Source organism: Pseudorasbora parva, chromosome 14, assembly GCF_024679245.1.
Source record: "Pseudorasbora parva isolate DD20220531a chromosome 14, ASM2467924v1, whole genome shotgun sequence".
NCBI lineage: Eukaryota > Metazoa > Chordata > Actinopteri > Cypriniformes > Gobionidae > Pseudorasbora > Pseudorasbora parva.
Window position 1 is genome coordinate 1,451,226 of NC_090185.1, and position 27,367 is coordinate 1,478,592.

At 39.0% G+C, this 27,367-nt stretch overlaps 1 protein-coding gene across 1 annotated transcript; it reads left to right on the forward strand.

Annotated features, from left to right (window-relative positions):
- def6b (DEF6 guanine nucleotide exchange factor b) lies at positions 1-26,935 on the forward strand. Its single transcript, XM_067415185.1, has 13 exons — positions 1-161; positions 883-946; positions 1,796-2,004; positions 2,522-2,662; positions 5,276-5,455; positions 5,918-6,130; positions 8,119-8,265; positions 8,692-8,800; positions 10,972-11,270; positions 17,908-18,074; positions 23,049-23,247; positions 26,306-26,396; positions 26,480-26,935. Exons 3-13 carry the CDS (start codon positions 1,909-1,911, stop codon positions 26,644-26,646), a joined length of 1,809 nt encoding a protein of 602 aa, XP_067271286.1. The 5' UTR covers positions 1-161; positions 883-946; positions 1,796-1,908; the 3' UTR covers positions 26,647-26,935.
- Positions 26,936-27,367: the final 432 nt, after the last annotated feature.

Here is a 27,367-nt window from a genome sequence, read left to right on the forward strand (position 1 = left end):
TCTCTCGTTTTGTCTGTTTATCTGTCTCTATATCGTTCCGTCTATCTGACTGAATCGGTCTCGTTGGTCTTACTCTCCTGAACACGAGAGCCAAACTCCCTGAGGAATCTCTCCTGATGTTGACGTCAGCGCTGGGACTCTTCAGGTGTTGATCTGCTGAGGTATGAGAGCTGCATCCAAACCGCTGTCAGCATCATCTGGCCCAGTCCCCAAAACAAACCGTCTCCACTGACAGCCGTATTAGCGAGTGAAGCTCGGCCCTCGCACACACAGTGTGTGTGTGTGAAACTTTGAAGGAGGATCACGTTTAAGCGTCTCTCATCGATGGCGGATATGAACACACACACACACACACACTGTCCCTAAACCTACCCATCACACACACACACACACACACACACACACACACACACACACACACACTGCCCCTAAACCTACCCATCACACACACACACACACTGCCCCTAAACTTACCCATCACACACACACACACACACACACACACACACTGCCCCTAAACCTACCCATCCCACACACACACACACACACACACACTGCCCCTAAACCTACCCATCACAGGAAACATTCTGCATTTTTACTTTCTCATAAAAACTCCTCCTGTGTGATTTATAAGCCTTTTGTAAAGTGGGGCCATGGGTAATGTCCTCATATTTCACCCTCTCCTGTAATACCTGTGTCATACCCATGGCATTATACACATTTGTGTCCTCATATGTCACAAAAACACACACACACACACACACACACACACACACACACACACACACACAGCCCTGAGCGCTAAACACTCAGCAACAATTAACACATCTCTGTCTGTCAGAAATCATCTGACGTGATCATAACATCACCTCATTTCCACAGGTGCGAGTGTATCCAGGTGTGCGTTCAGGAAAACCTGATGACACTGCGTCTGTCAGTGATGTGTGTAAGTGTTTACAGTGTTTACGGTGTGTGTGCGGTATACGGCCTGTTATCTTTAAAACAGTATGACAAAGAGTAGAATGCTTCATTGTTGTCATGTGACCTCATTCAGTACACACACCGATCGGTGATACAATTATGACCTGATATTGTGTTCGTCCCCCTCACCCGTCTCTGATGGACTCCTCTAGACCCCTGAAGGTGTGCTGTGGTATCCGGCACCAAGATGTTAGCAGCAGATCCTTTAAGTCCTGTAAGTTGGATCAGACTTGTTTGTTCGGCTCATCCCACAGATGCTCGATTGGATTGAGATCTGGGGAATCTGGAGGCCGAGTCGACGCCTCAAACTGAGCTGCTCTGTGTATTCTGACAGCTTTCTATCAGAACCAGCATTAACTTCTGGAGCAGTTTGAGCTCCAGTAGCTCGTCTGTTTGATCGGACCACACGGGCCAGCCTTCGCTCCCCACGGTCATCAATGAGCCTTGGCCGCCCATGACCCTGTGGCCGGTTCTCCACTGGTCCTTCCTTGGAGCACTTTTGATAGATACTGACCACTGCAGACCGGGAACAGCCCACAAGAGCTGCAGTTTTGGAGATGCTCTGACCCAGTCGTCTAGCCGTCACAATCTGGCCAAACTCGCTCAAATCCTTACGCTTGCCCATTTCTCCTGCTTCACACACATCAGCTCTGAGGACTAAATGTTCACTTGCTGCCTGTTGAATTATATTTAAAGTTCAATGAAATCCACTGGGAAAAAAACACATTAACAAGCGTTGAATAAATGTGTTTCCAAAAGTCAATGAGTAATCATGTTAACCAAAGTAATCTGTTCTCCTGCACACTGATCTCAGGTCTGCAGACAGGAGGCGCCAGAGCTCTGCAGACGCCGACAGGATGTGGACAGACTTGCAGAGAGAATGAAGGAGAGGAGAAAAAAAGAGAGTAAACTCATCAGGTGCGAGAAATGGCGCTGAGAGCCGCTCTGCTGAAGAGTATCTGGTACGCCTTCACGTCCCTGGACACCGAAGACAGCGGCAAAGTGTCCAAATCACAGCTCAAGGTGAGACAGATGTGTGTGTGTGTGTGTGTGTGTGTGTGAGAGAGAGACAGGTGTTTGACTGTGTACTTGTGTGTGTTTATCATGGATTTACCAGACTATAGTATCTCCAGAATTACTAAATCTCACTTTATGGACGTCCACAAAGTAAAAAATGATTGATAAAGTGAATTATTCAACTGCGTGTAAAATAACCACACTTTTCTATGTTATGTGCAAATGTTTTATACACTGTGCATGAGTGTTTTCAAGTGCTCACTTCATGTTCCCTCTCAGTATATCAGTGTGTAAGGCTGTAAAGGGCTGTTATTGATGACCAGGACTGTCTTTATATAACGCGACAGAAGTCTACAGTGTTCTCGTCGAGTTATCTGAGTTTGTGAAACTGCTAATCTCTCTCACGCTCTGTGGCTTTAGCCGGATCGGTATCAAACAAAAGCTGCAGTCAGACTCTCTCTCTCTCTCTCCCTCTCTGTGTGTGTGCGTGTGTGTGTGTGTGTGTGTGTGTGTGTGTGCACAGGTTTTGTCTCATAACCTTCACAGTGTTTTGAGGATTCCCCATGATCCGGCGGCCCTCGAGAGACACTTCAGCGATGATGATGACGGTCCCGTATCCAGTCAGGGGTACATGCCCTACCTGAACCAGTTCATCCTGGACAAGGTAGCGCAACACACACACACACACACACACACACACACACACACACACACACACTGCCCCTAAACCTACCCATCACAGGAAACATTCAGCATTTTTACTTTCTCATAAAAACTCCTCCTGTGTGATTTATAAGCCTTTTGTAAAGTGGGGCCATGGGTAATGTCCTCATATTTCACCCTCTCCTGTAATACCTGTGTCATACCCATGGCATTATACACATTTGTGTCCTCATATGTCACAAAAACATGCCCACACACACACACACACACACACACACACACACACACACACACACACACACACACACACACACACACACACACACACACACACACACACACTCAGTAGAGGCTCATTGAGTGCTCACGTATGATTCACTGAAGGACCAACAGATCACTGGATGAGAAACTTAGCTATGTTTCCGTCCACCTGTTTTTATGCGGATTTTGGAATATCGCATTAAAAAAAACACAAAGACGCCAAGATGTGTATAAAATCTAAAACCATGTGCTCAATCAAGGCCGATACTTGCTTTATCCGATAAGACATGCACATAAACTAGGCTGAAAACACATATAGTGAATAAATCCCTCAAACACCTCATGTGCCTTCGCCTCAGCAGAGGCTGTGATTGGAAAACTGGCCTAACCAGCAGACCAATGGCGTCGCAGCATCTCAAATGTTAATTTGGTGGCTCGGAAACGCCTGATCAGAGTGATTTGGTTTCATTCGCTCTGGAAGCCTATGGCAGCCCATAGAACCACTTTTGGGAAAGTTATGAAATTTACCACACAGATAGAGGACAGTCCAAACATTCACCATAGCAAATTTGGAGTCTGTTACTCACTCCCTCTAGCGCCACCACCTGTCCATATTTTGATGTATGTTTGCGCTAAAACTTTTGATCAGTAATTCCGGCATTTTTTATTTCAAGAAAAAACTACTAACTCCCCCTAGGCCATTGCTCTGATATGCAAGAAAATTGATTGACCGAGATCATCTTCAGACCGTGCCGACAAAAACGTATGGAATTTAAGTTGATTTGTCTTTCCGTTCTCGAATAACATGCAAATTCATTTTACGTAGCGTTTGCGATAACAGACGTAAGGCTGTATCCCCGCAAGGCCTAATCGTATTCAAACCAAACTTGGTACATGTCATCACAATCATGACCTGAGGCAACATGCTGTGTTTCGGCGCAGCGCCACCTACTGGTCCGGAGATACAGGAATAGCTATTTTTGCCAATAACTTCTAACCCATTTGCCCAAAAATCATAAAAGTGGTTAGATGTTTAGTTGAATGATAGGTTTAGTTGAATGTCGAGGGGCCATGTTTAGTTGAATGATATCCCATTTTTTCATATCGGCCATTTTGAATTTGTGTCTGTATTTTGTGAACGCATTAGCGAACCATTATAAAACTCGGTATGGGTCATGGGTCAAAATTTTTGAGCCAGATTAAGTTAAATATTCACATGCTTATAAGTTTGGATTTGGTTGACTTATTTTCACGTGCGCCACCTCATGTGTTTAACGAGTCCAACGATACCAAACATGCTAGGTTTAACCTTATGATTTGTGCAACGTTGTGATTAGCTTTACATTTTTTTTTAACGAATATCTTCGAAACCGTTTGTCCGATCGAAACGAAACCACTGTAGAACAATCGAAAAGTAGTAGATTGGGTAATTAAAGATGTACAAATGTCAAAATTCTGATAGCAAGTAGCAAAATTTTTTTTTTATTTTATTTGTCATTTTAAATGCTCACAAATATAAATGTCCATGACTCCTAAACGAAATCAGATATTTTCACCAAATTTGACTCGCGTATGAATGAGGACACACAAAAAAGCGGTGGGACTGTGCCACTCGGTGGCGCTATAATAGATCAAAACAGGAAACCGTCTTTAACTACAGTACCGTTGACATGCAGTGTCTTTGTCTAAGTTGCAATCTATCATAGTCTATTATGACATTAGTCTACCTTAAAAACATGTCTGACATTTTAAAAACAAAATGACAAAAAAAGATCTAAAGCTGTAGCTGCAATAGTTTTGCATATTGCTATATATTTTACGACCGCATTGGCATATCGTTATGAAACTTGTAATGAAATTGTGCTATAGGCAATTATTTCTCATTACAACTGAATGCATTAATGGGTTTTCAAACTTTGCTTAAAGTAGTCTCCAAATGTCTTTATATACTCATTGTTGCAGTTAGTCTGATGTTGGCATGACTTATCATGCTCTTTGTGTTATATTTACATTTTACTTTTACATTTATGCTTTTAGCAGACGCTTTTATCCAAAGTGACTTACAACTGAGGAGTACAGGAAGCGATCTGTCATGAAGAGGCCAAGAAACGCAAAAAATGCCCTAAATACAAAGATTTGGACATTACTCGGAGTAGCAAACTCTGACTATATTTACTGACATTTTGCGCCACTTTCCCAGGAAGTGACGATTTTGTTCTCTTGAACGCATTGGATGGAAACATTGGTGTATTCAAAAATGTTTCTTGCCATATTTTGCACACTTGTTTACAACTTTGGATGGAAACATAGCTAGGGAAACTCATTGATTTTATTGGGTTTGCTGTGCGATAAGGTGACGGAGGGGACGTTTGTGAAAGAGGAAGTCGACGAGTTGTGCTGGACTCTGTGTTCCAAGAAAAACTACCGCCCAAACACACTCCAGGTTTTGACCAATCAGGACGCTCTGCGGCTCTGGTGTCTCTTCAACTTCCTGGCAGAGGACAAATACCCTCTCACACTCGTGCCGGAGGAGGTGAGCTCACACACACACACAGGTCTCAGCTCCAACCAAAACCAGATTCTGCTGGTCCGGATGGAAGCTCTTCATCAGTAACTGGTAATCGCTTGTAGACCTGGTAAACCAGCAAAAAACAGCTACCATGTTTTAAAAAACCAGCTTGACCACAGTAACATCAGCATAAAATCAAAAACACACGATTTACTTTCACTAGTAAATAAGTATTTATTTACTAGATAAGCATTGCTCTTTGAATGCACCGACAACTGCTAATTTCAAAGCAAACACTGCGCAACATGCCGTTGCATCACATAATCAAATTCAGTCTGCGAATAAAGCTCGATCATTTAATGCAATATAACATTGTAAAACTACAACAACAATTCTACCATTTAACACGAAGCATCAACATAATTGTTTTAGTCTATGAGCAACAGTCTATATAGAAAACCGGCTACCTGCACTGTGTGTGCTCAGGCGGAGTATCTGCTGAGGAAGGTGAGCAGCATGATGACGGTGGAGCTGAGCTGCGTGGAGCTGGAGGACGGCGCTCAGAAAGACGGCCTGAGCGTCTGGAGCTTCCTGGAGCTGGTGAACGCGGCGGCCGCCAGCCGAGGAGCCGACGCGGAGGGCCTGTCCTTGGCCATTGAGAAGGTGTATCGCGAGATGGTGGGCAACGTGCTGAAAGAGGTGCGCTGATGTCACTTCCTCAGTCCGATGTCGAATCAACAATTTTTTCACTGACAAGAACTACGGCTAACTCGAGCTACTTGTAATTTTTACATTACTAGTTACTTGAAAAAGTAATCTGATTACATTATTCAAGTTACTTGTAATGCGTTACTTTACTAGTTACTTGAAAAAGTAATCTGATTACATTATTCAAGTTACTTGTAATTTGTTACTTTACTAGTTACTTGAAAAAGTAATCTGATTACATAACTCGAGTTACTTGTAATGCGTTACTTCACTAGTTACTTGAAAAAGTAATCTGATTACGTAACTCAAGTTGCTTGTAATGCATTACTTTACTAGTTACTTGAAAAAGTAATCTGATTACGTAACTCGAGTTACTTGTAATGCGTTACTTTACTAGTTACTTGAAAAAGTAATCTGATTACTTAACTCGAGTTACTTGTAATGCGTTACTTTACAAGTTACTTGAAAAATAATCTGATTACATAACTCGAGTTACTTGTAATGCATTACTTTACAAGTTACTTGAAAAAGTAATCTGATTACGTAACTCGAGTTACTTTTAATGCGTTACTTTACTACTTACTTGAAAAAGCAGTCTGATTACGTAACTCGAGTTACTTGTAATGCGTTACTTTACTAGTTACTTGAAAAAGTAATCTGATTACGTAACTCGAGTTGCTTGTAATGCGTTACTTTACTAGTTACTTGAAAAAGTAATCTGATTACGTAACTCGAGTTGCTTGTAATGCGTTACTTTACTAGTTACTTGAAAAAGTAATCTGATTACATAACTCAAGTTACTTGAAAAAGTAATCTGATTACGTAACTCGAGTTGCTTGTAATGCGTTACTTTACTAGTTACTTGAAAAAGTAATCTCATTACATAACTCGAGTTACTTGTAATGCGTTACTTTACAAGTTACTTGAAAAAGTAATCTGATTACGTAACTCAAGTTACTTTTAATGCGTTACTTTACTAGTTACTTGAAAAAGCAGTCTGATTACGTAACTCAAGTTACTTGTAATGCGTTACTTTAATAGTTACTTGAAAAAGTAATCTGATTACGTAACTCGAGTTACTTGTAATGCGTTACTTTACTAGTTACTTGAAAAAGTAATCTGATTACGTAATTTGAGTTACTTGTAATGCATTACTTTACTAGTTACTTGAAAAAGTAATCTGATTACGTAACTCGAGTTACTTGTAATGTGTTACTTTACTAGTTATTTGAAAAAGTAATCTGATTACATAACTCGAGTTACTTGTAATGCAATACTTTACTAGTTACTTAAAAAAAGTAATCTGATTACATAACTCGAGTTACTTGTAATGCAATACTTTACTAGTTACTTAAAAAAAAGTAATCTGATTACATAACTCAAGTTACTTTTAATGCGTTACTTTATTAGTTACTTCAAATGTAATCTGATTACATATCTCAAGTTACTTGTAATGCATTACTTTACGAGTTACTTGAAAAAGTAATCTGATTACGTAACTCGAGTTACTTGTAATGCGTTACTTTATTATTTATTTGAAAAAGTAATCTGATTACATAACTCAAGTTACTTTTAATGCGTTACTTTATTCGTTACTTTAAATGTAACCTGATTACATAACTCGAGTTACTTATAATGCGTTACTTTACTAGATACTTGAAAAAGTAATCTGATTATGTAACTTGAGTTACTTGTAATGCATTACTTTTATAAAAACTATATAGATGTTTTTTTAAAAAGTGAATTGAGCTCTTTTGTGTATTTTTGCGCTTGAACGGTCAAAAACACAATTATGTCAAAATGTCAGTTTCCGTTTACACAGTGCTTAAATGCTCAATTACTGCTTTAGAATTTAACTAAACTCATTAGATATGAGTTGACTAAAATTAGACTAAAACTAAAAACAATTCAGGTGAATAAAATATGACTAAAACTAAATCTAAATTTGCTGTCAGAATTAATACAGGTGTGTGTTTCAGGGCTACCTGTGGAAGAAGGGACACCTGCGCAGGAACTGGACGGAGCGCTGGTTTTGCCTGAAGCCCGGCTCATTCTCATACTACGCCAGCGAGGACGGGCGGGACTGCAAGGGCGTGATCGAGATGGACCAGAACTGCTGTGTGGAGGTACGGCTCACCTGCAGCTCCTGTTCAAAGAACACTCCACCGTTTTTAGAAATAGGGCTTATTTAATTTCAATCCTACATTTAGATGTATTGGAAAAATACATTTTTGTCTCAGTGCATGCATTGTTTTTGTTGGGCAGAGTCGGCGCTAGCTTAGCTTAGCCTAGTAAATGGAATCCTATGTTGCCACAAAAGTTGAATACTTTTACTCGGGACATGCTAGCTGGCAACATAGGATTCCATTCATTATGCTAAGCTAAGCTAGCGGTGACCCTGCCAAACTAAAACAATGCATGCACTGAGACAAAAATGCATTTGTCCACATATCTAAATGTAGGAAAGTAGTTAAATAAGCCCTATTTTTAAAAACAGTGGAGTGTTCCTGTTTAACGCATTCCCTTTCTGACGGCTTGACTGTGATTGACAGGTGCTGTCGGACCGGGACGGGAAGAGATGCATGTTCTGCGTGAAGACGCTCAACAAGAGCTTCGAGATCAGTGCACCGGACTCCAGACAGAGACAGGAGTGGATCACAGGTCGGATTTCACCACAGAAAACACTACAGAAAGCATTTTCTCAATGGTTACATGTCTAAACAGCCTTTAAACAACAAGGCTTAATTTAAGTATATATATATATATATATATATATATATATATATACACTCACCTAAAGGATTATTAGGAACACACACTAATACTGTGTTTGACCCCCTTTGGCCTTCAGAACTGCCTTAATTACTGCCTCTTAGAAATGTTGGCCCATATTGATAGGAGAGCATCTTGCAGTTGATGGAGATTTGTGGGACGCACATCCAGGGCACGAAGCTCCCGTTCCACCACATCCCAAAGATGCTCTATTGGGTTGAGATCTGGTGACTGTGGTGGCCATTTTAGTTCAGTCAACTCATTGGCATGTTCAAGAAACCAATTTGAAATGACTCAAGCTTTGTGACATGGTGCATTATCCTGCTGTAAGTAGCCATCAGAGGATGGGGACATGGTGGTCATAAAGGGATGGACATGGTCAGAAACAATGCTCAGGTAGGCCGTGGCATTTAAACGATGCCCAATTGGCACTAAGGGGCCTAAAGTGTGCCAAGAAAACACCCCCCACACCATTACACCACCACCACCAGCCTGCACAGTGGTAACAAGGCATGATGGATCCATGTTCTCATTCTGTTTACGCCAAATTCTGACTCTACCATCTGAATGTCTCAACAGAAATCGAGACTCATCAGACCAGGCAACATTTTTCCAGTCTTCAACTGCCCAATTTTGGTGAGCTCGTGCAAATTGTCGCCTCTTTTTCCTATTTGTAGTGGAGATGAGTGGTACCCGGTGGGGTCTTCTGCTGTCGTAGCCCGTCCGCCTCAAGGTTGTGTGTGTTGTGGCTTCACAAATGCTTTGCTGCATACCTCGGTTGTAACGAGTGGTTATTTCAGTCAAAGTTGCTCTTCTATCAGCTTGAATCAGTCGGCCCATTCTCCTCTGACCTCGAGCATCAACAAGGCATTTTCTCCCACAGGACTGCTGCAGACTGGATGCTCTTCCCTTTTCACACCATTCTTTGTAAACCCTAGAAATGGTTGTGTGTGTAAATCCCAGTAACTGAGCAGATTGTGAAATACTCAGACTGGCCCGTCTGGCACCAACAACCATGCCACGCTCAAAACGGCTTAAATCACCTTTCTTTCCCATTCTGACATTCAGTTTGGAGTTCAGGAGATTGTCTTGACCAGGACCACACCCCTAAATGCACTGAAGAACTGCCATGTGATTGGTTGATTAGATAATTGCATTAATGAGAAATTGAACAGGTGTTCCTAATAATCCTTTAGGTGAGGGTATATATATATATATATATATATATATATATATATATATATATATATATATATATATATATATATATATATAACAGACCAAACAATGGGAATTAATATTTACATTTTTTTAAATTAAAAAAGTTGAAAATTATGCAATGTAATATGAAATATTTTCAAATATTTTACAAATTAATATAATAATTTATATATATATATATTAAAGGGATACTTCACCGCTTTTTCATATTAAACTATGTTATTCCCTTAACTTAAACGAGTTGATACACACCTCTCTCGTCTCAGTGTGTGCTCTTAATCTCTCTGACGCGCGGTGACGATCTGATAGCATTTAGCTTAGCTCCCTAAGCCCAGTTCATTCACTATGGAACCAAACAGAGATCAAGTTAGAAGTACCAAACACCTCCACGTTTTCCCTATTTAAATACAGTTACACGAATAGTTGAACGATCAAGTATGGTGACAAAATAAAACGTGGTACTTCTCTAATCGGATTAAAAAGGAGAACTATAATGTATGGCGGAATAGCACTTCTGAGAGTACTTCGGCTCGGCGCAGTAAAAAGTCCCGGCCGAAACATCTTTCCTCACACCTCCCCCTCACTCTCTCATTTCTGTCAATAGGGAGATGTGAGGGAAGATGTTTCGGCCGGGACTTTTTACTGCGCTGAGCCAAAGTACTCTCAGAAGTACTATTCCGCCATACATTATAGTTCTCCTTTTTAATTCGATTAGAAACGCGCCACGTTTTATTTTGTCACCATACTTGATCGTTCAGGCTCGGGTTTTCTAGTAATAATGTGTGAGTTTCCAGTATACAGCACCACCCTCACTGAATGTTCTTCTGTACATCTGTCAGCGATCCAGACCGCGCTCCGTCTGTCGGCTGATGGCAGGGCGTCCCTGCACGAGGAGCTGAAGGAGCGGCGGGCAGAGCTGCGGGCAGAGCGGGGGCGGAGGCGGGAGCGGCGGGCGGAGGAGACGCGGCGGCTGCAGGAGCTGCAGGGGGAACGGGCGGAGCAGCTGGTGGAGCTGCGGCTGCTGAAGGAGGCGCAGATGGAGACCCGAGCCTCACTGGAGCTGGAGGAGCAGAGGAGGCGCAGTCAGACCATCGAGCTGCAGAAGACCCTGGAGAAGCAGCTGCGCGAGGCTCAGGAGGTGCACACTAGGGCTGCAACTTATGATTTTTTTGGTGATCGATTAGTTGGCTGCTTATTTTTACGATTAATCAGAGGCGGACACAGTACACAGCTTCATTACTTAAGTACAAGTACAGATATCCCTTGCTAAATTTTACTCAAGTACAAGTAAAAGTACTACAGTCAGATGTCTACTTAAATAAAGTACTACTTAAGTAAAAGTACTACAGTCAGATGTCTACTTAAGTAAAAGTGCTACAGTCAGATGTCTACTTAAGTAAAAGTGCTACAGTCAGATGTCTACTTAAGTAAAAGTGCTACAGTCAGATGTCTACTTAAGTAAAAGTGCTACAGTCAGATGTCTACTTAAGTAAAAGTGCTACAGTCAGATGTCTACTCTAGTAAAGTACTACAGTCAGATGTCTACTCTAGTAAAAGTACTACAGTCAGATGTCTACTTAAGTAAAAGTTCTACAGTCAGATGTTTACTTAAGTAAAAGTGCTACAGTCAGATGTCTACTCTAGTAAAAGTGCTACAGTCAGATGTCTACTTAAGTAAAAGTGCTACAGTCAGATGTCTACTCAAGTAAAAGTGCTACAGTCAGATGTCTACTTAAGTAAAAGCACTACAGTCAGATGTCTACTCTAGTAAAGCACTACAGTCAGATGTCTACTCTAGTAAAAGTACTACAGTCAGATGTCTACTCTAGTAAAAGTGCTACAGTCAGATGTATACTCTAGTAAAAGTACTACAGTCAGATGTCTACTTAAGTAAAAGTACTACAGTCATATGTCTACTCTAGTAAAAGCACTACAGTCAGATGTCTACTCTAGTAAAAGCACTACAGTCAGATGTCTACTTAAGTAAAAGTACTACAGTCATATGTCTACTTCAGTAAAAGTGCTACAGCCAGATGTCTACTTAAGTAAAAGTGCTACAGTCAGATGTCTACTTAAGTAAAAGTGCTACAGTCAGATGTCTACTTAAGTAAAAGTATTACAGTCAGATGTCTACTTCAGTAAAAGTGCTACAGTCAGATGTCTACTTCAGTAAAAGTACTACAGTCAGATGTCTACTTAAGTAAAAGTGCTACAGTCAGATGTCTACTTAAGTAAAAGCGTTACAGTCAGATGTCTACTTCAGTAAAAGCACTAGAGTCAGATGTCTACTTCAGTAAAAGTGCTACAGTCAGATGTCTACTTAAGTAAAAGTGCTACAGTCAGATGTCTACTTAAGTAAAAGTGCTACAGTCAGATGTCTACTTAAGTAAAAGTGCTACAGTCAGATGTCTACTTAAGTAAAAGTTCTACAGTCAGATGTCTACTCTAGTAAAAGTACTGCAGTCAGATGTCTACTTAAGTAAAAGTGTTACAGTCAGATGTCTACTTAAGTAAAAGTGCTACAGTCAGATGTCTACTTAAGTAAAAGCACAACAGTCAGATGTCTACTTAAGTAAAAGTACTACAGTCAGATGTCTACTCTAGTAAAAGCACTACAGTCAGATGCCTACTTAAGTAAAAGCTCTACAGTCAGATGTCTACTCTAGTAAAAGTGCTACAGCCAGATGTCTACTTAAGTAAAAGTGCTACAGTCAGATGTCTACTCTAGTAAAAGTACTACAGTCAGATGTCTACTCTAGTAAAAGTGCTACAGTCAGATGTCTACTTAAGTAAAAGCACTACAGTCAGATGTCTACTTAAGTGAAAGCTCTACAGTCAGATGTCTACTCAAGTAAAAGCACTACAGTCAGATGTCTACTCTAGTAAAAGCACTACAGTCAGATGTCTACTCTAGTAAAAGCACTACAGTCAGATGTCTACTCTAGTAAAAGCACTACAGTCAGATGTCTACTTAAGTAAAAGCTCTACAGTCAGATGTCTACTTAAGTAAAAGTACTACAGTCAGATGTCTACTTAAGTAAAAGTGCTACAGTCAGATGTCTACTTTAGTAAAAGTGCTACAGTCAGATGTCTACTTAAGTAAAAGTGCTACAGTCAGATGTCTACTCTAGTAAAAGTGCTACAGTCAGATGTCTACTTAAGTAAAAGTGCTACAGTCAGATGTCTACTCTAGTAAAAGTGCTACAGTCAGATGTCTACTCTAGTAAAAGTGCTACAGTCAGATGTCTACTCTAGTAAAAGTACTACAGTCAGATGTCTACTCTAGTAAAAGTGCTACAGTCAGATGTCTACATAAGTAAAAGCACTACAGTCAGATGCCTACTCAAGTAAAAGTACTACAGTCAGATGTCTACTTAAGTAAAAGCTCTACAGTCAGATGTCTACTTAAGTAAAAGTGCTACAGTCAGATGTCTACTCTAGTAAAAGTACTACAGTCATATGTCTACTCTAGTAAAAGTACTACAGTCAGATGTCTACTTAAGTAAAAGCTCTACAGTCAGATGTCTACTTAAGTAAAAGTGCTACAGTCAGATGTATACTCTAGTAAAAGCACTACAGTCAGATGTCTACTTAAGTAAAAGCACTACAGTCAGATGTATACTCTAGTAAAAGCACTACAGTCAGATGTCTACTTAAGTAAAAGCACTACAGTCAGATGTATACTCTAGTAAAAGCACTACAGTCATATGTATACTCTAGTAAAAGCACTACAGCCAGATGTCTACTCTAGTAAAAGTACTACAGTCAGATGTCTACTCTAGTAAAGTACTACAGTCAGATGTCTACTCTAGTAAAGCACTACAGTTAGATGTCTACTCTAGTAAAAGTACTACAGTCAGATGTCTACTCTAGTAAAAGTACTACAGTCAGATGTCTACTTAAGTAAAAGTGCTACAGTCAGATGTCTACTCTAGTAAAAGTGCTACAGTCAGATGTCTACTCTAGTAAAAGTACTACAGTCAGATGTCTACTCTAGTAAAAGCACTACAGTCAGATGTCTACTTAAGTAAAAGTGCTACAGTCAGATGTCTACTCTAGTAAAAATACTACAGTCAGATGTCTACTCTAGTAAAGTACTACAGTCAGATGTCTACTCTAGTAAAAGTACTACAGTCAGATGTCTACTCTAGTAAAGTGCTACAGTCAGATGTCTACTCTAGTAAAAGCACTACAGTCAGATGTCTACTCTAGTAAAAGCACTATAGTCAGATGTCTACTCTAGTAAAAGCACTACAGTCAGATGTCTACTCTAGTAAAAGTACTACAGTCAGATGTCTACTTAAGTAAAAGTACTACAGTCAGATGTCTACTTAAGTAAAAGTGCTACAGTCAGATGTCTACTCTAGTAAAAGCACTACAGTCAGATGTATACTCTAGTAAAGCACTACAGTCAGATGTCTACTTTAGTAAAAGTACTACAGTCAGATGTCTACTCTAGTAAAAGTACTACAGTCAGATGTCTACTCTAGTAAAAGCACTATAGTCAGATGCCTACTCTAGTAAAGCACTACAGTCAGATGTCTACTCTAGTAAAAGTACTACAGTCAGATGTCTACTCTAGTAAAAGCACTATAGTCAGATGCCTACTCTAGTAAAGCACTACAGTCAGATGTATACTCTAGTAAAAGCACTACAGCCAGATGTCTACTCTAGTAAAAGTACTACAGTCAGATGTCTACTCTAGTAAAGTACTACAGTCAGATGTCTACTCTAGTAAAGCACTACAGTTAGATGTCTACTCTAGTAAAAGTACTACAGTCAGATGTCTACTCTAGTAAAAGTACTACAGTCAGATGTCTACTTAAGTAAAAGTGCTACAGTCAGATGTCTACTCTAGTAAAAGTGCTACAGTCAGATGTCTACTCTAGTAAAAGTACTACAGTCAGATGTCTACTCTAGTAAAAGCACTACAGTCAGATGTCTACTTAAGTAAAAGTGCTACAGTCAGATGTCTACTCTAGTAAAAATACTACAGTCAGATGTCTACTCTAGTAAAGTACTACAGTCAGATGTCTACTCTAGTAAAAGCACTACAGTCAGATGTCTACTCTAGTAAAAGCACTATAGTCAGATGTCTACTCTAGTAAAAGCACTACAGTCAGATGTCTACTTAAGTAAAAGTACTACAGTCAGATGTCTACTTAAGTAAAAGTGCTACAGTCAGATGTCTACTCTAGTAAAAGCACTACAGTCAGATGTCTACTCTAGTAAAAGTACTACAGTCAGATGTCTACTTAAGTAAAAGTACTACAGTCAGATGTCTACTTAAGTAAAAGTGCTACAGTCAGATGTCTACTCTAGTAAAAGCACTACAGTCAGATGTATACTCTAGTAAAGCACTACAGTCAGATGTCTACTTTAGTAAAAGTACTACAGTCAGATGTCTACTCTAGTAAAAGTACTACAGTCAGATGTCTACTCTAGTAAAAGCACTATAGTCAGATGCCTACTCTAGTAAAGCACTACAGTCAGATGTCTACTCTAGTAAAAGTACTACAGTCAGATGTCTACTCTAGTAAAAGCACTATAGTCAGATGCCTACTCTAGTAAAGCACTACAGTCAGATGTATACTCTAGTAAAAGCACTACAGTCAGATGTATACTCTAGTAAAGCACTACAGTCAGATGTCTACTTTAGTAAAAGTACTACAGTCAGATGTCTACTCTAGTAAAAGTACTACAGTCAGATGTCTACTCTAGTAAAAGCACTATAGTCAGATGCCTACTCTAGTAAAGCACTACAGTCAGATGTCTACTCTAGTAAAAGTACTACAGTCAGATGTCTACTCTAGTAAAGCACTATAGTCAGATGCCTACTCTAGTAAAGCACTACAGTCAGATGTCTACTCTAGTAAAAGTACTACAGTCAGATGTCTACTCTAGTAAAAGCACTATAGTCAGATGCCTACTCTAGTAAAAGCACTACAGTCAGATGTCTACTCTAGTAAAAGCACTATAGTCAGATGCCTACTCTAGTAAAGCACTACAGTCAGATGTCTACTCTAGTAAAAGCACTACAGTCAGATGTATACTCTAGTAAAGTACTACAGTCAGATGTCTACTCTAGTAAAAGCACTACAGTCAGATGTCTACTCTAGTAAAGCACTACAGTCAGATGTCTACTTTAGTAAAAGTACTACAGTCAGATGTCTACTCTAGTAAAAGTACTACAGTCAGATGTCTACTCTAGTAAAAGTGCTACAGTCAGATGCCTACTCTAGTAAAAGAACTACAGTCAGATATCTACTCTAGTAAAAGTACTACAGTCAGATGTCTACTCTAGTAAAAGTACTACAGTCAGATGTCTACTCTAGTAAAAGTACTACAGTCAGATGTCTACTCTAGTAAAAGCACTACAGTCAGATGTCTACTCTAGTAAAAGTACTACAGTCAGATGTCTACTCTAGTAAAAGTACTACAGTCAGATGTCTACTCTAGTAAAAGTACTACAGTCAGATGTCTACTCTAGTAAAAGTACTACAGTCAGATGTCTACTTAAGTAAAAGTGCTACAGTCAGATGTCTACTCTAGTAAAGCACTACAGTCAGATGTCTACTCTAGTAAAAGTACTACAGTCAGATGACTACTCTAGTAAAGCACTACAGTCAGATATCTACTCTAGTAAAAGTACTACAGTCAGATGTCTACTCTAGTAAAAGTACTACAGTCAGATGTCTACTTAAGTAAAAGTGCTACAGTCAGATGTCTACTCTAGTAAAGCACTACAGTCAGATGTCTACTCTAGTAAAAGTACTACAGTCAGATGACTACTCTAGTAAAGCACTACAGTCAGATGCCTACTCTAGTAAAAGAACTACAGTCAGATATCTACTCTAGTAAAAGTACTACAGTCAGATGTCTACTTAAGTAAAAGTGCTACAGTCAGATGTCTACTCTAGTAAAGCACTACAGTCAGATGTCTACTCTAGTAAAAGTACTACAGTCAGATGTCTACTTAAGTAAAAGTGCTACAGTCAGATGTCTACTCTAGTAAAAGTGCTACAGTCAGATGTCTACTCTAGTAAAAGCACTACAGTCAGATGTATACTCTAGTAAAAGCACTACAGTCAGATGTCTACTCTAGTAAAAGTGCTACAGCCAGATATCGACTTAAGTAAAAGCACTACAAACAGATGTCTACTCTGTCAAGTTAAAATGTCTAAATATCAGTTTGTTTTTAAAAAGTATATATTTTAATTATTACAAAATAAAACTAAATTACATTACTTTAATAATTTTATTTACATTAAAAAACTATGAAATTATATCTAGACTAATTGAATAAACTGTAATTTTTATTAATAATTCAATTTTTAATACATTTTTATTATTAATACAAAATGTATTTAGCTCTAGAAATAGTTAAGAGACCACTTAACATTGATTTCTCAGGGCTGTGTATTACTAAAATAATTTACATTTATTTTTAATTTATTGAAAATAACTGTGATTGACATCTCGAGCAGGGGCTCATTAGCATATGACCCGCCCACATTCACAAATCCACACATTGACATGATAAAAAACAGAAGGAACTAGAACAGAGATCATTTATATATTTATATATCTAACTCTTAAAGATACAGGAGCAAAACAATCTCTCTTTTACAGCTGAAGGAACTGATCTTTATTACTGCATCAAAAGTGTAAAGACTCTTGAAGAGCAACAGACATGAGCAGGAAGACCCATTCGAACAGTCAAACTGAACTCAGGCTTGTGTGTGTGTATGTGTGTGTGTGTGTGTGTGTGGCAGGCGCGTGCAAATCTTCGAGCGGAGGTGGCGGTTCGTGATCTGGAGGCCGAACATCAGCGAAAGAGAATCCGAGAGCTGGAAGATCTTCATCACAAACTACAGGAAGCTCTAGAGCAACAGATCAGAGCGCGACAGGAGGAAGAGACGTACAGATACACACAGACCAGGTGCACACACACACACTCTTTCACACACACACACACCAGAGAGACATACAGAGAGAGAGCGAGAGAGACAGAAAGGTTGTGAGTGACTCTAAAGGAAGCACCGCCCTCACACTTAAAAACCCACAGATGCTTCTCACACACTTGTTCTAGATACAGAGATAAGTTTTTATTTAAAAAATATTATAGATTTATATTTAATTTTTTGCATATATATTTATGTATGTATTAGAAAACATTATTATATTAACATTTTATAATTTACATTAAAATTACATTTCAACTGTTCTTTATTATATATATATATATATATATATATATATATATATATATATATATATATATATATATATATATATATATATATATATATATATATAATTTACTGTATTTATAAATGTTTTTTTTTTATCTTTATGGAGTTGATAAAGGAGGTTTAGACACATTTAGTCCCAGTCTGATTAATAATAAATAAGGATCTGTTAAGCACACACACACACACACACACACACACACACACACACACACACACACATTTTGCTGATGGATGTTTTTATTGCACAAATGTTGACGTGTGTGTGTGTGTGTTTTTACCACATTATCATCACTCATTTATCAGACACACTGATTTCTGACCGTAGATAAATAAACATAAAACAAAAGTTAAAGGGATAGATTTTGCCCAAAACTGAAGTGGACTTGAAGCAGTTTTACGGCTCCTGAACCTTTATTGTTGGGGCCGCTCCATCTTTCAGCATTAGATCTGCAAATCCCGAGTTGAACTGGGCCTTGTTTATAAAACATTTGTCGCCGAAATGCAGGGAACAAAAACACTTGCTCAACTCCGGAAAAACAAACTGCATCCCCTGTCCCCTTAACACTGGTTTATTTGGGAAGCTGAATAGGGTTGTCTTGTCCTGGCAACAAAAAACACACTTCTTTGGTGACATTGGTGCGTTTACATGCACGTTCTTAAGACGATTATGCCTAATAAGCCAACAATGATCATGGTCATGTAACCTCGCTAACCCGTTTTCTTTAATCGGAGTAAGCTCATAAACGGTGTAAGCATAAACCGCTCGACACAGGGAGTTTTTTACCTCTGATTTCGCACTGCATGTAAACGCATTAACCTGCTTTCTGTCGGCTTATTGAAGTGCGCATGTGTGATCGGTGACAAAAACGCAAACTTAGAGCAGATTTAAACTTCTCCAGACAGAGCGAGCGTTCTGCATGAAATAAGGACATATATCACTAACGCAGACTCTTTTAAGAGACTGTAAATTGTAAAGATGTGTTCTCATCTCATGCAGCAGAAGTAGAAGAGGTTCAGTCTAAACGCTGCATCTGGAACTCCGAATCAGATACAGACATCATTATGTTTGACGTCACTACAAGAAAATAACCCGGTTTATTAATAAAGTCATGTAAACGCGGTGTACTTGCGTTGTCAGTTTACTGTTTTGCTATGTTAGCAGTGATATTTCTGGTGTTTAGCTGTGTTAGCAGTGATATTTCTGGTGTTTAGCTGTGTTAGCAGTGATATTTCCGGTGTTTAGCTGTGTTAGCAGTGATATTTCCGGTGTTTAGCTATGTTAGCAGTGATATTTCTGGTGTTTAGCTGTGTTAGCAGTGATATTTCTGGTGTTTAGCTGTGTTAGCAGTGATATTTCTGGTGTTTAGCTGTGTTAGCAGTGATATTTCTGGTGTTTAGCTGTGTTAACAGTGATATTTCTGGTGTTTAGCTGTGTTAGCAGTGATATTTCTGGTGTTTAGCTGTGTAAGTAGGGGTATTTCTGGTGTTTAGCTGTGTTAGCAGTGGTATTTCTGGTGTTTAGCTGTGTTAGCAGTGATATTTCTGGTGTTTAGCTGTGTTAACAGTGATATTTCTGGTGTTTAGCTGTGTTAGTAGTGTTTAGCTGTGTTAGCAGTGATATTTCTGGTGTTTAGCTGTGTAAGTAGGGGTATTTCTGGTGTTTAGCTGTGTTAGCAGTGGTATTTCTGGTGTTTAGCTGTGTAAGTAGGGGTATTTCTGGTGTTTAGCTGTGTTAGCAGTGATATTTCTGGTGTTTAGTTGTGTTAGCAGTGATATTTCTGGTGTTTAGCTGTGTTAGTAGAGGTATTTCTGGTGTTTAGTTGTGTTAACAGTGATATTTCTGGTGTTTAGCTGTGTTAGCAGTGGTATTTCTTGTGTTTAGCTGTGTTAGTAGGGGTATTTCTGGTGTTTAGCTGTGTTAGCAGTGATATTTCTGGTGTTTAGCTGTGTTAGTAGAGGTATTTCTGGTGTTTAGTTGTGTTAACAGTGATATTTCTGGTGTTTAGCTGTGTAAGTAGGGGTATTTCTTGTGTTTAGCTGTGTAAGTAGGGGTATTTCTTGTGTTTAGCTGTGTAAGTAGGGGTATTTCTGGTGTTTAGTTGTGTTAGCAGTGATATTTCTGGTGTTTAGCTGTGTTAGTAGAGGTATTTCTGGTGTTTAGTTGTGTTAACAGTGATATTTCTGGTGTTTAGCTGTGTTAGCAGTGGTATTTCTTGTTTTTAGCTGTGTTAGTAGGGGTATTTCTGGTGTTTAGCTGTGTTAGCAGTGATATTTCCGGTGTTTAGTTGTGTTAGCAGTGATATTTCTGGTGTTTAGCTGTGTTAGTAGAGGTATTTCTGGTGTTTAGTTGTGTTAACAGTGATATTTCTGGTGTTTAGCTGTGTAAGTAGGGGTATTTCTTGTGTTTAGCTGTGTAAGTAGGGGTATTTCTGGTGTTTAGTTGTGTTAGCAGTGATATTTTTGGTGTTTAGCTGTGTTAGTAGAGGTATTTCTGGTGTTTAGTTGTGTTAACAGTGATATTTCTGGTGTTTAGCTGTTAGCAGTGGTATTTCTTGTGTTTAGCTGTGTTAGTAGGGGTATTTCTGGTGTTTAGTTGTGTTAGCAGTGATATTTCTGGTGTTTAGCTGTGTTAGTAGTGATATTTCTGGTGTTTAGCTGTGTTAGCAGTGATATTTCGCAGTGATATTTCTGGTGTTTAGCTGTTAGCAGTGGTATTTCTTGTGTTTAGCTGTGTTAGTAGGGGTATTTCTGGTGTTTAGCTGTGTAAGTAGGGGTATTTCTGGTGTTTAGCTGTGTTAGCAGTGGTATTTCTGGTGTTTAGCTGTGTAAGTAGGGGTATTTCTGGTGTTTAGCTGTATTAGCAGTGGTATTTCTGGTGTTTAGCTGTGTAAGTAGGGGTATTTCTGGTGTTTAGCTGTGTTAGCAGTGATATTTCTGGTGTTTAGTTGTGTTAGCAGTGATATTTCTGGTGTTAAGCTGTGTTAGTAGAGGTATTTCTGGTGTTTAGTTGTGTTAACAGTGATATTTCTGGTGTTTAGCTGTGTTAGCAGTGGTATTTCTTGTGTTTAGCTGTGTTAGTAGGGGTATTTCTGGTGTTTAGTTGTGTTAACAGTGATATTTCTGGTGTTTAGCTGTGTTAGCAGTGGTATTTCTTGTGTTTAGCTGTGTTAGTAGGGGTATTTCTGGTGTTTAGCTGTGTTAGCAGTGATATTTCTGGTGTTTAGTTGTGTTAGCAGTGATATTTCTGGTGTTTAGCTGTGTTAGTAGAGGTATTTCTGGTGTTTAGTTGTGTTAACAGTGATATTTCTGGTGTTTAGCTGTGTTAGCAGTGATATTTCTGGTGTTTAGCTGTGTTAGTAGAGGTATTTCTGGTGTTTAGTTGTGTTAACAGTGATATTTCTGGTGTTTAGCTGTGTTAGCAGTGGTATTTCTTGTGTTTAGCTGTGTTAGCAGTGATATTTCCGGTGTTTAGTTGTGTTAGCAGTGATATTTCTGGTGTTTAGCTGTGTTAGTAGAGGTATTTCTGGTGTTTAGTTGTGTTAACAGTGATATTTCTGGTGTTTAGCTGTGTAAGTAGGGGTATTTCTTGTGTTTAGCTGTGTAAGTAGGGGTATTTCTGGTGTTTAGTTGTGTTAGCAGTGATATTTCTGGTGTTTAGCTGTGTTAACAGTGGTATTTCTTGTGTTTAGCTGTGTTAGCAGTGATATTTCCGGTGTTTAGTTGTGTTAGCAGTGATATTTCTGGTGTTTAGCTGTGTTAGTAGAGGTATTTCTGGTGTTTAGTTGTGTTAACAGTGATATTTCTGGTGTTTAGCTGTGTAAGTAGGGGTATTTCTTGTGTTTAGCTGTGTAAGTAGGGGTATTTCTGGTGTTTAGTTGTGTTAGCAGTGATATTTCTGGTGTTTAGCTGTGTTAACAGTGGTATTTCTTGTGTTTAGCTGTGTTAGCAGTGATATTTCCGGTGTTTAGTTGTGTTAGCAGTGATATTTCTGGTGTTTAGCTGTGTTAGTAGAGGTATTTCTGGTGTTTAGTTGTGTTAACAGTGATATTTCTGGTGTTTAGCTGTGTAAGTAGGGGTATTTCTTGTGTTTAGCTGTGTAAGTAGGGGTATTTCTGGTGTTTAGCTGTGTAAGTAGGGGTATTTCTGGTGTTTAGCTGTGTTAGCAGTGATATTTCTGGTGTTTAGCTGTGTTAGTAGAGGTATTTCTGGTGTTTAGTTGTGTTAACAGTGATATTTCTGGTGTTTAGCTGTTAGCAGTGGTATTTCTTGTGTTTAGCTGTGTTAGTAGGGGTATTTCTGGTGTTTAGTTGTGTTAGCAGTGATATTTCTGGTGTTTAGCTGTGTTAGTAGTGATATTTCTGGTGTTTAGCTGTGTTAGCAGTGATATTTCGCAGTGATATTTCTGGTGTTTAGCTGTGTTAGCAGTGGTATTTCTTGTGTTTAGCTGTGTTAGTAGGGGTTTTTCTGGTGTTTAGCTGTGTTAGCAGTGATATTTCTGGTGTTTAGCTGTGTTAGCAGTGATATTTCTGGTGTTTAGCTGTGTTAGCAGTGATATTTCTGGTGTTAAGTTGTGTTAACAGTAATATTTCTTGTGTTTAGTTGTGTTAGCAGTGATATTTCTGATGTTAGCGTTTAGCCTTAATGTGCCGCTGTGTTTGCAGGCTGTTGGCGGAGGAGGAGGAGAAGGTGAAGTCGCTGCTGGCGCTGCAGGAGGAGCAGGAGGAGCAGCTTCTGCAAACCCAGCGGGAGAAGCAGGAGCTGAAGCAGGAGATGGACCGCAAGTCTCAGGCTCTGAGCGAGGCGCAGCAGCAGCTGGACACGGTGCGGGCCAGTCGGCGCAGAGTGGACCAAGATATCGCGGTGAGCTCAGAACATTAGCTAATGTTGTGGCAAAGTTCTCTCAAAGTTATGTTCAAACAATCTTCCAGTAACATTACTAGAACATCCGTTCTGATTTATCTGGGGCCTATTGCACAAAACTAGGATAAGGGATTAAGCCGGGATATCTTGGTGATCTTGTCATCTGTATGCAAAATTTAGCACACCGCTGTTGTGTAAACGTACCCTGAAGGCAAGCTCACACCAAGAACGATAACAATAACGAAAGATAACTGTATATTAGCGGATAAATTGAGCCAGGATCACCATCCGCTTAATCCCTTATCCGAGTTTTGTGCAATAGGCCCCTGGTCTTTAATAATGGAAAACATTACGGAACTTGGATACTAATATTTGTATCGTTATAGTTATCGTCAGCTGGTGTGGATGCTAATATAGTTATCGTTATAGTTATCATCAACTGGTGTGGACGCTAATATAGTTATCATTATAGTTATCGTCAGCTGGTGTGGATGCTAATATAGTTATCGTTATCGTCAGCTGGTGTGGATGCTAATATAGTTATCGTTATAGTTATCATCAGCTGGTGTGGATGCTAATATAGTTATCGTTATAGTTATCGTCAGCTGGTGTGGATGCTAATATAGTTATCGTTATAGTTATCATCAACTGGTGTGGACGCTAATATAGTTATCATTATAGTTATCGTCAGCTGGTGTGGATGCTAATATAGTTATCGTTATAGTTATCATCAACTGCTGTGGATGCTAATATAGTTATCGTTATAGTTATCATCAACTGGTGTGGATGCTAATATAGTTATCATTATAGTTATCGTCAGCTGGTGTGGATGCAAATATAGTTATCGTTATAGTTATCGTCAACTGGTGCGGATGCTAATATAGTTATCGTTATCATCAACTGGTGTGGATGCTAATATAGTTATCGTTATAGTTATCATCAACTGGTGTGGATGCTAATATAGTTATCGTTATAGTTATCGTCAGCTGGTGTGGATGCTAATATAGTTATCGTTATAGTTATCGTCAGCTGGTGTGGATGCTAATATAGTTATCGTTATAGTTATCGTCAGCTGGTGTGGATGCTAATATAGTTATCGTTATAGTTATCGTCAGCTGGTGTGGATGCTAATATAGTTATCGTTATAGTTATCATCAGCTGGTGTGGATGCTAATATAGTTATCGTTATAGTTATCGTCATCTGGTGTGGACGCTAATATAGTTATCGTCAGCTGGTGTGGATGCTAATATAGTTATCGTTATAATTATCGTCAGCTGGTGTGGATGCTAATATAGTTATCGTTATAATTATCGTCAGCTGGTGTGGATGCTAATATAGTTATAGTTATCGTTATAGTTATCGCCAGCTGGTGTGGATGCTAATATAGTTATCGTTATAATTATCGTCAGCTGGTGTGGATGCTAATATAGTTATCGTTATAGTTATCGCCAGCTGGTGTGGATGCTAATATAGTTATCGTTATAATTATAGTCCGCTGGTGTGGATGCTAATATAGTTATCGTTATAATTATCGCCAGCTGGTGTGGATGCTAATATAGTTATCGTTATAATTATCGCCAGCTGGTGTGGATGCTAATATAGTTATCGTTATAATTATCGCCAGCTGGTGTGGATGCTAATATAGTTATCGTTATAATTATCGCCAGCTGGTGTGGATGCTAATATAGTTATCGTTATAGTTATCGTCAGCTGGTGTGGATGCTAATATAGTTATCGTTATAATTATCGTCAGCTGGTGTGGATGCTAATATAGTTATCGTTATAATCATCGTCAGCTGGTGTGGATGCTAATATAGTTATCGTTATAGTTATCGTCAGCTGGTGTGGATGCTAATATAGTTAGCGTTATAGTTATCGTCAGCTGGTGTGGATGCTAATATAGTTATCGTTATAGTTATCGTCAGCTGGTGTGGATGCTAATATAGTTATCGTTATAATTATCGTCAGCTGGTGTGGATGCTAATATAGTTATCGTTATAGTTATCGTCCGCTGGTGTGGATGCTAATATAGATATCGTTATAGTTATCGTCAGCTGGTGTGGATGCTAATACAGATATCGTTATAGTTATCAACTGGTGTGGACACTAATATAGTTATAGTTATCTTAGCTGTTGTGGATGCTAATATGGTTATGGTTATAGTAATCGTCAGCTGGTGTTGATGCTAATATAGTTATCGTTAAAGTAATCGTCCGCTGGTATGGACGCTAATATAGTTATCGTTTAAGCTGGTGTGGATGCATATATAGTTATCGTTATAGGTATCAACAGCTGGTGTGGATGCTAATATAGTTATCGTTATAGTTATCATCAGCTGGTGTGGATGCTAATATAGTTATCGTTATAGGTATCAACAGCTGGTGTGGATGCTAATATAGTTATCGTTATAGTTATCATCTACTGGTGTGGATGCTAATATAGTTATCGTTATAGTAATCGTCCGCTGGTGTGGATGCTAATATTGTTATCGTTATAGTTATCGTCAGCTGGTGTGGATGCTAATATAGTTATCGTTATTGTTATCGTCAGCTGGTGTGGATGCTAATATAGTTATCGTTATAGTAATCGTCCGCTGGTGTGGACGCTAATGTCAGCTGTTGTGGATGCTAATATAGTTATGGTTATAGTAATCGTCAGCTGGTGTGGATGCTAATATAGTTATCGTTATAGTAATCTTCCGCTGGTGTGGACGCTAATATTGTTATTGTTATAGTTATCGTTAAGCTGGTGTGGATGCTAATATAGTTATCATTATAGTAAACTTCCGCTGGTGTGGACGCTAATATTGTTATTGTTATAGTTATCGTCAGCTGGTGTGGATATTAATATAGTTATCGTTATCGTCAGCTGGTGTGGATATTAATATAGTTATCGTTAAGCTTGTGTGGATGCTAATATAGTTATCATTATAGTTATTGTCCACACTAATATAGTCATCAAAATAGTTATTATATTTATTGTTGTTGGTGACGAAATGGCCTTTAGAACATATGTTTGTTAGCTGGATCCGCACTAATAAACACGTGTCATCCACAGGCCGCCCAGCGTAAACTTCGTCAGGCCAGCACAAGCGTTAAACACTGGAACGTTCAGATGAACCGCCTGATGCACCCCATCGGCCCTGGAGGTTTGTTTCTCTATGCTTATGCCTTTTGAATGCTACAAGAACACGTTGATGTCTTATGATGTCTCCATTCTTCTGTCTTAAAGAAAGGAGACTGTCCTCCGGTAATCTTCTCGCCCCTCCGGTCCGCGTCCCCTCCGTTAGCGAGACCGAATCGAGGCCTCCAGAGAAAGACAAACAGAACAGCCTGGACTGTGAAGAGGACAGAAGTGGGGAGAATATGGACACAAACAACCAAAACACAGCCGAGTGACGTCAAGGCTGAATAAACCTGACATAACAGTGATAAACCTGACTGAAAAATGACCTGACATGGCAAACTTAACTGACTGTGAATGATTCAGAGCTGTTATCATGACTGGAATACACTTGTGTTTGTTTTTTTGCTGTTGTATGAGAGACCCAATCTGTTTTTTTGGTGAAACTGTGGTTTTACATCCTGTTTCCTGTGTCAGCAGTAGATGCTGTGCTTGTGTAGAACTGATGATTATCTCTCGCTTATACTGTCTTGAAAGCGAATAAATGATTATAAAAACAAAGTCTGTAAGTCTCCAGAGTGTTTTATACACATTATAATCTCACTCAAACACTAAACAAACACTTAAGAAGCTAGCTCTTCATCTTTCACGTCACACAAATGAGACACCGTTTGAGCGTTTATAATTATCGCCATACTAGAAGAAAACATTTAACAAACATCAATTCTGTCAACTTTGTACAGATATTCGCTCGGTTTTTGTTTGTTTTGTGTGGCGGAGCGCGCCATCTGCTGGCGGTGACCGGAAGTGAGTCTGAAAACGCACGTAAGTGTATAAATATAGTTTGTGCTTCAGTTAGGAGCAACATATATAGGCTATTAAAGGGACATTTTAACAATATGCCGCATATTTAAATGATATCCGCATATATTCAAAAACAAAAACACACGAGGTTCTTATAGGGTTAATGAAACGAGCCGCTGTGACGTAATACCG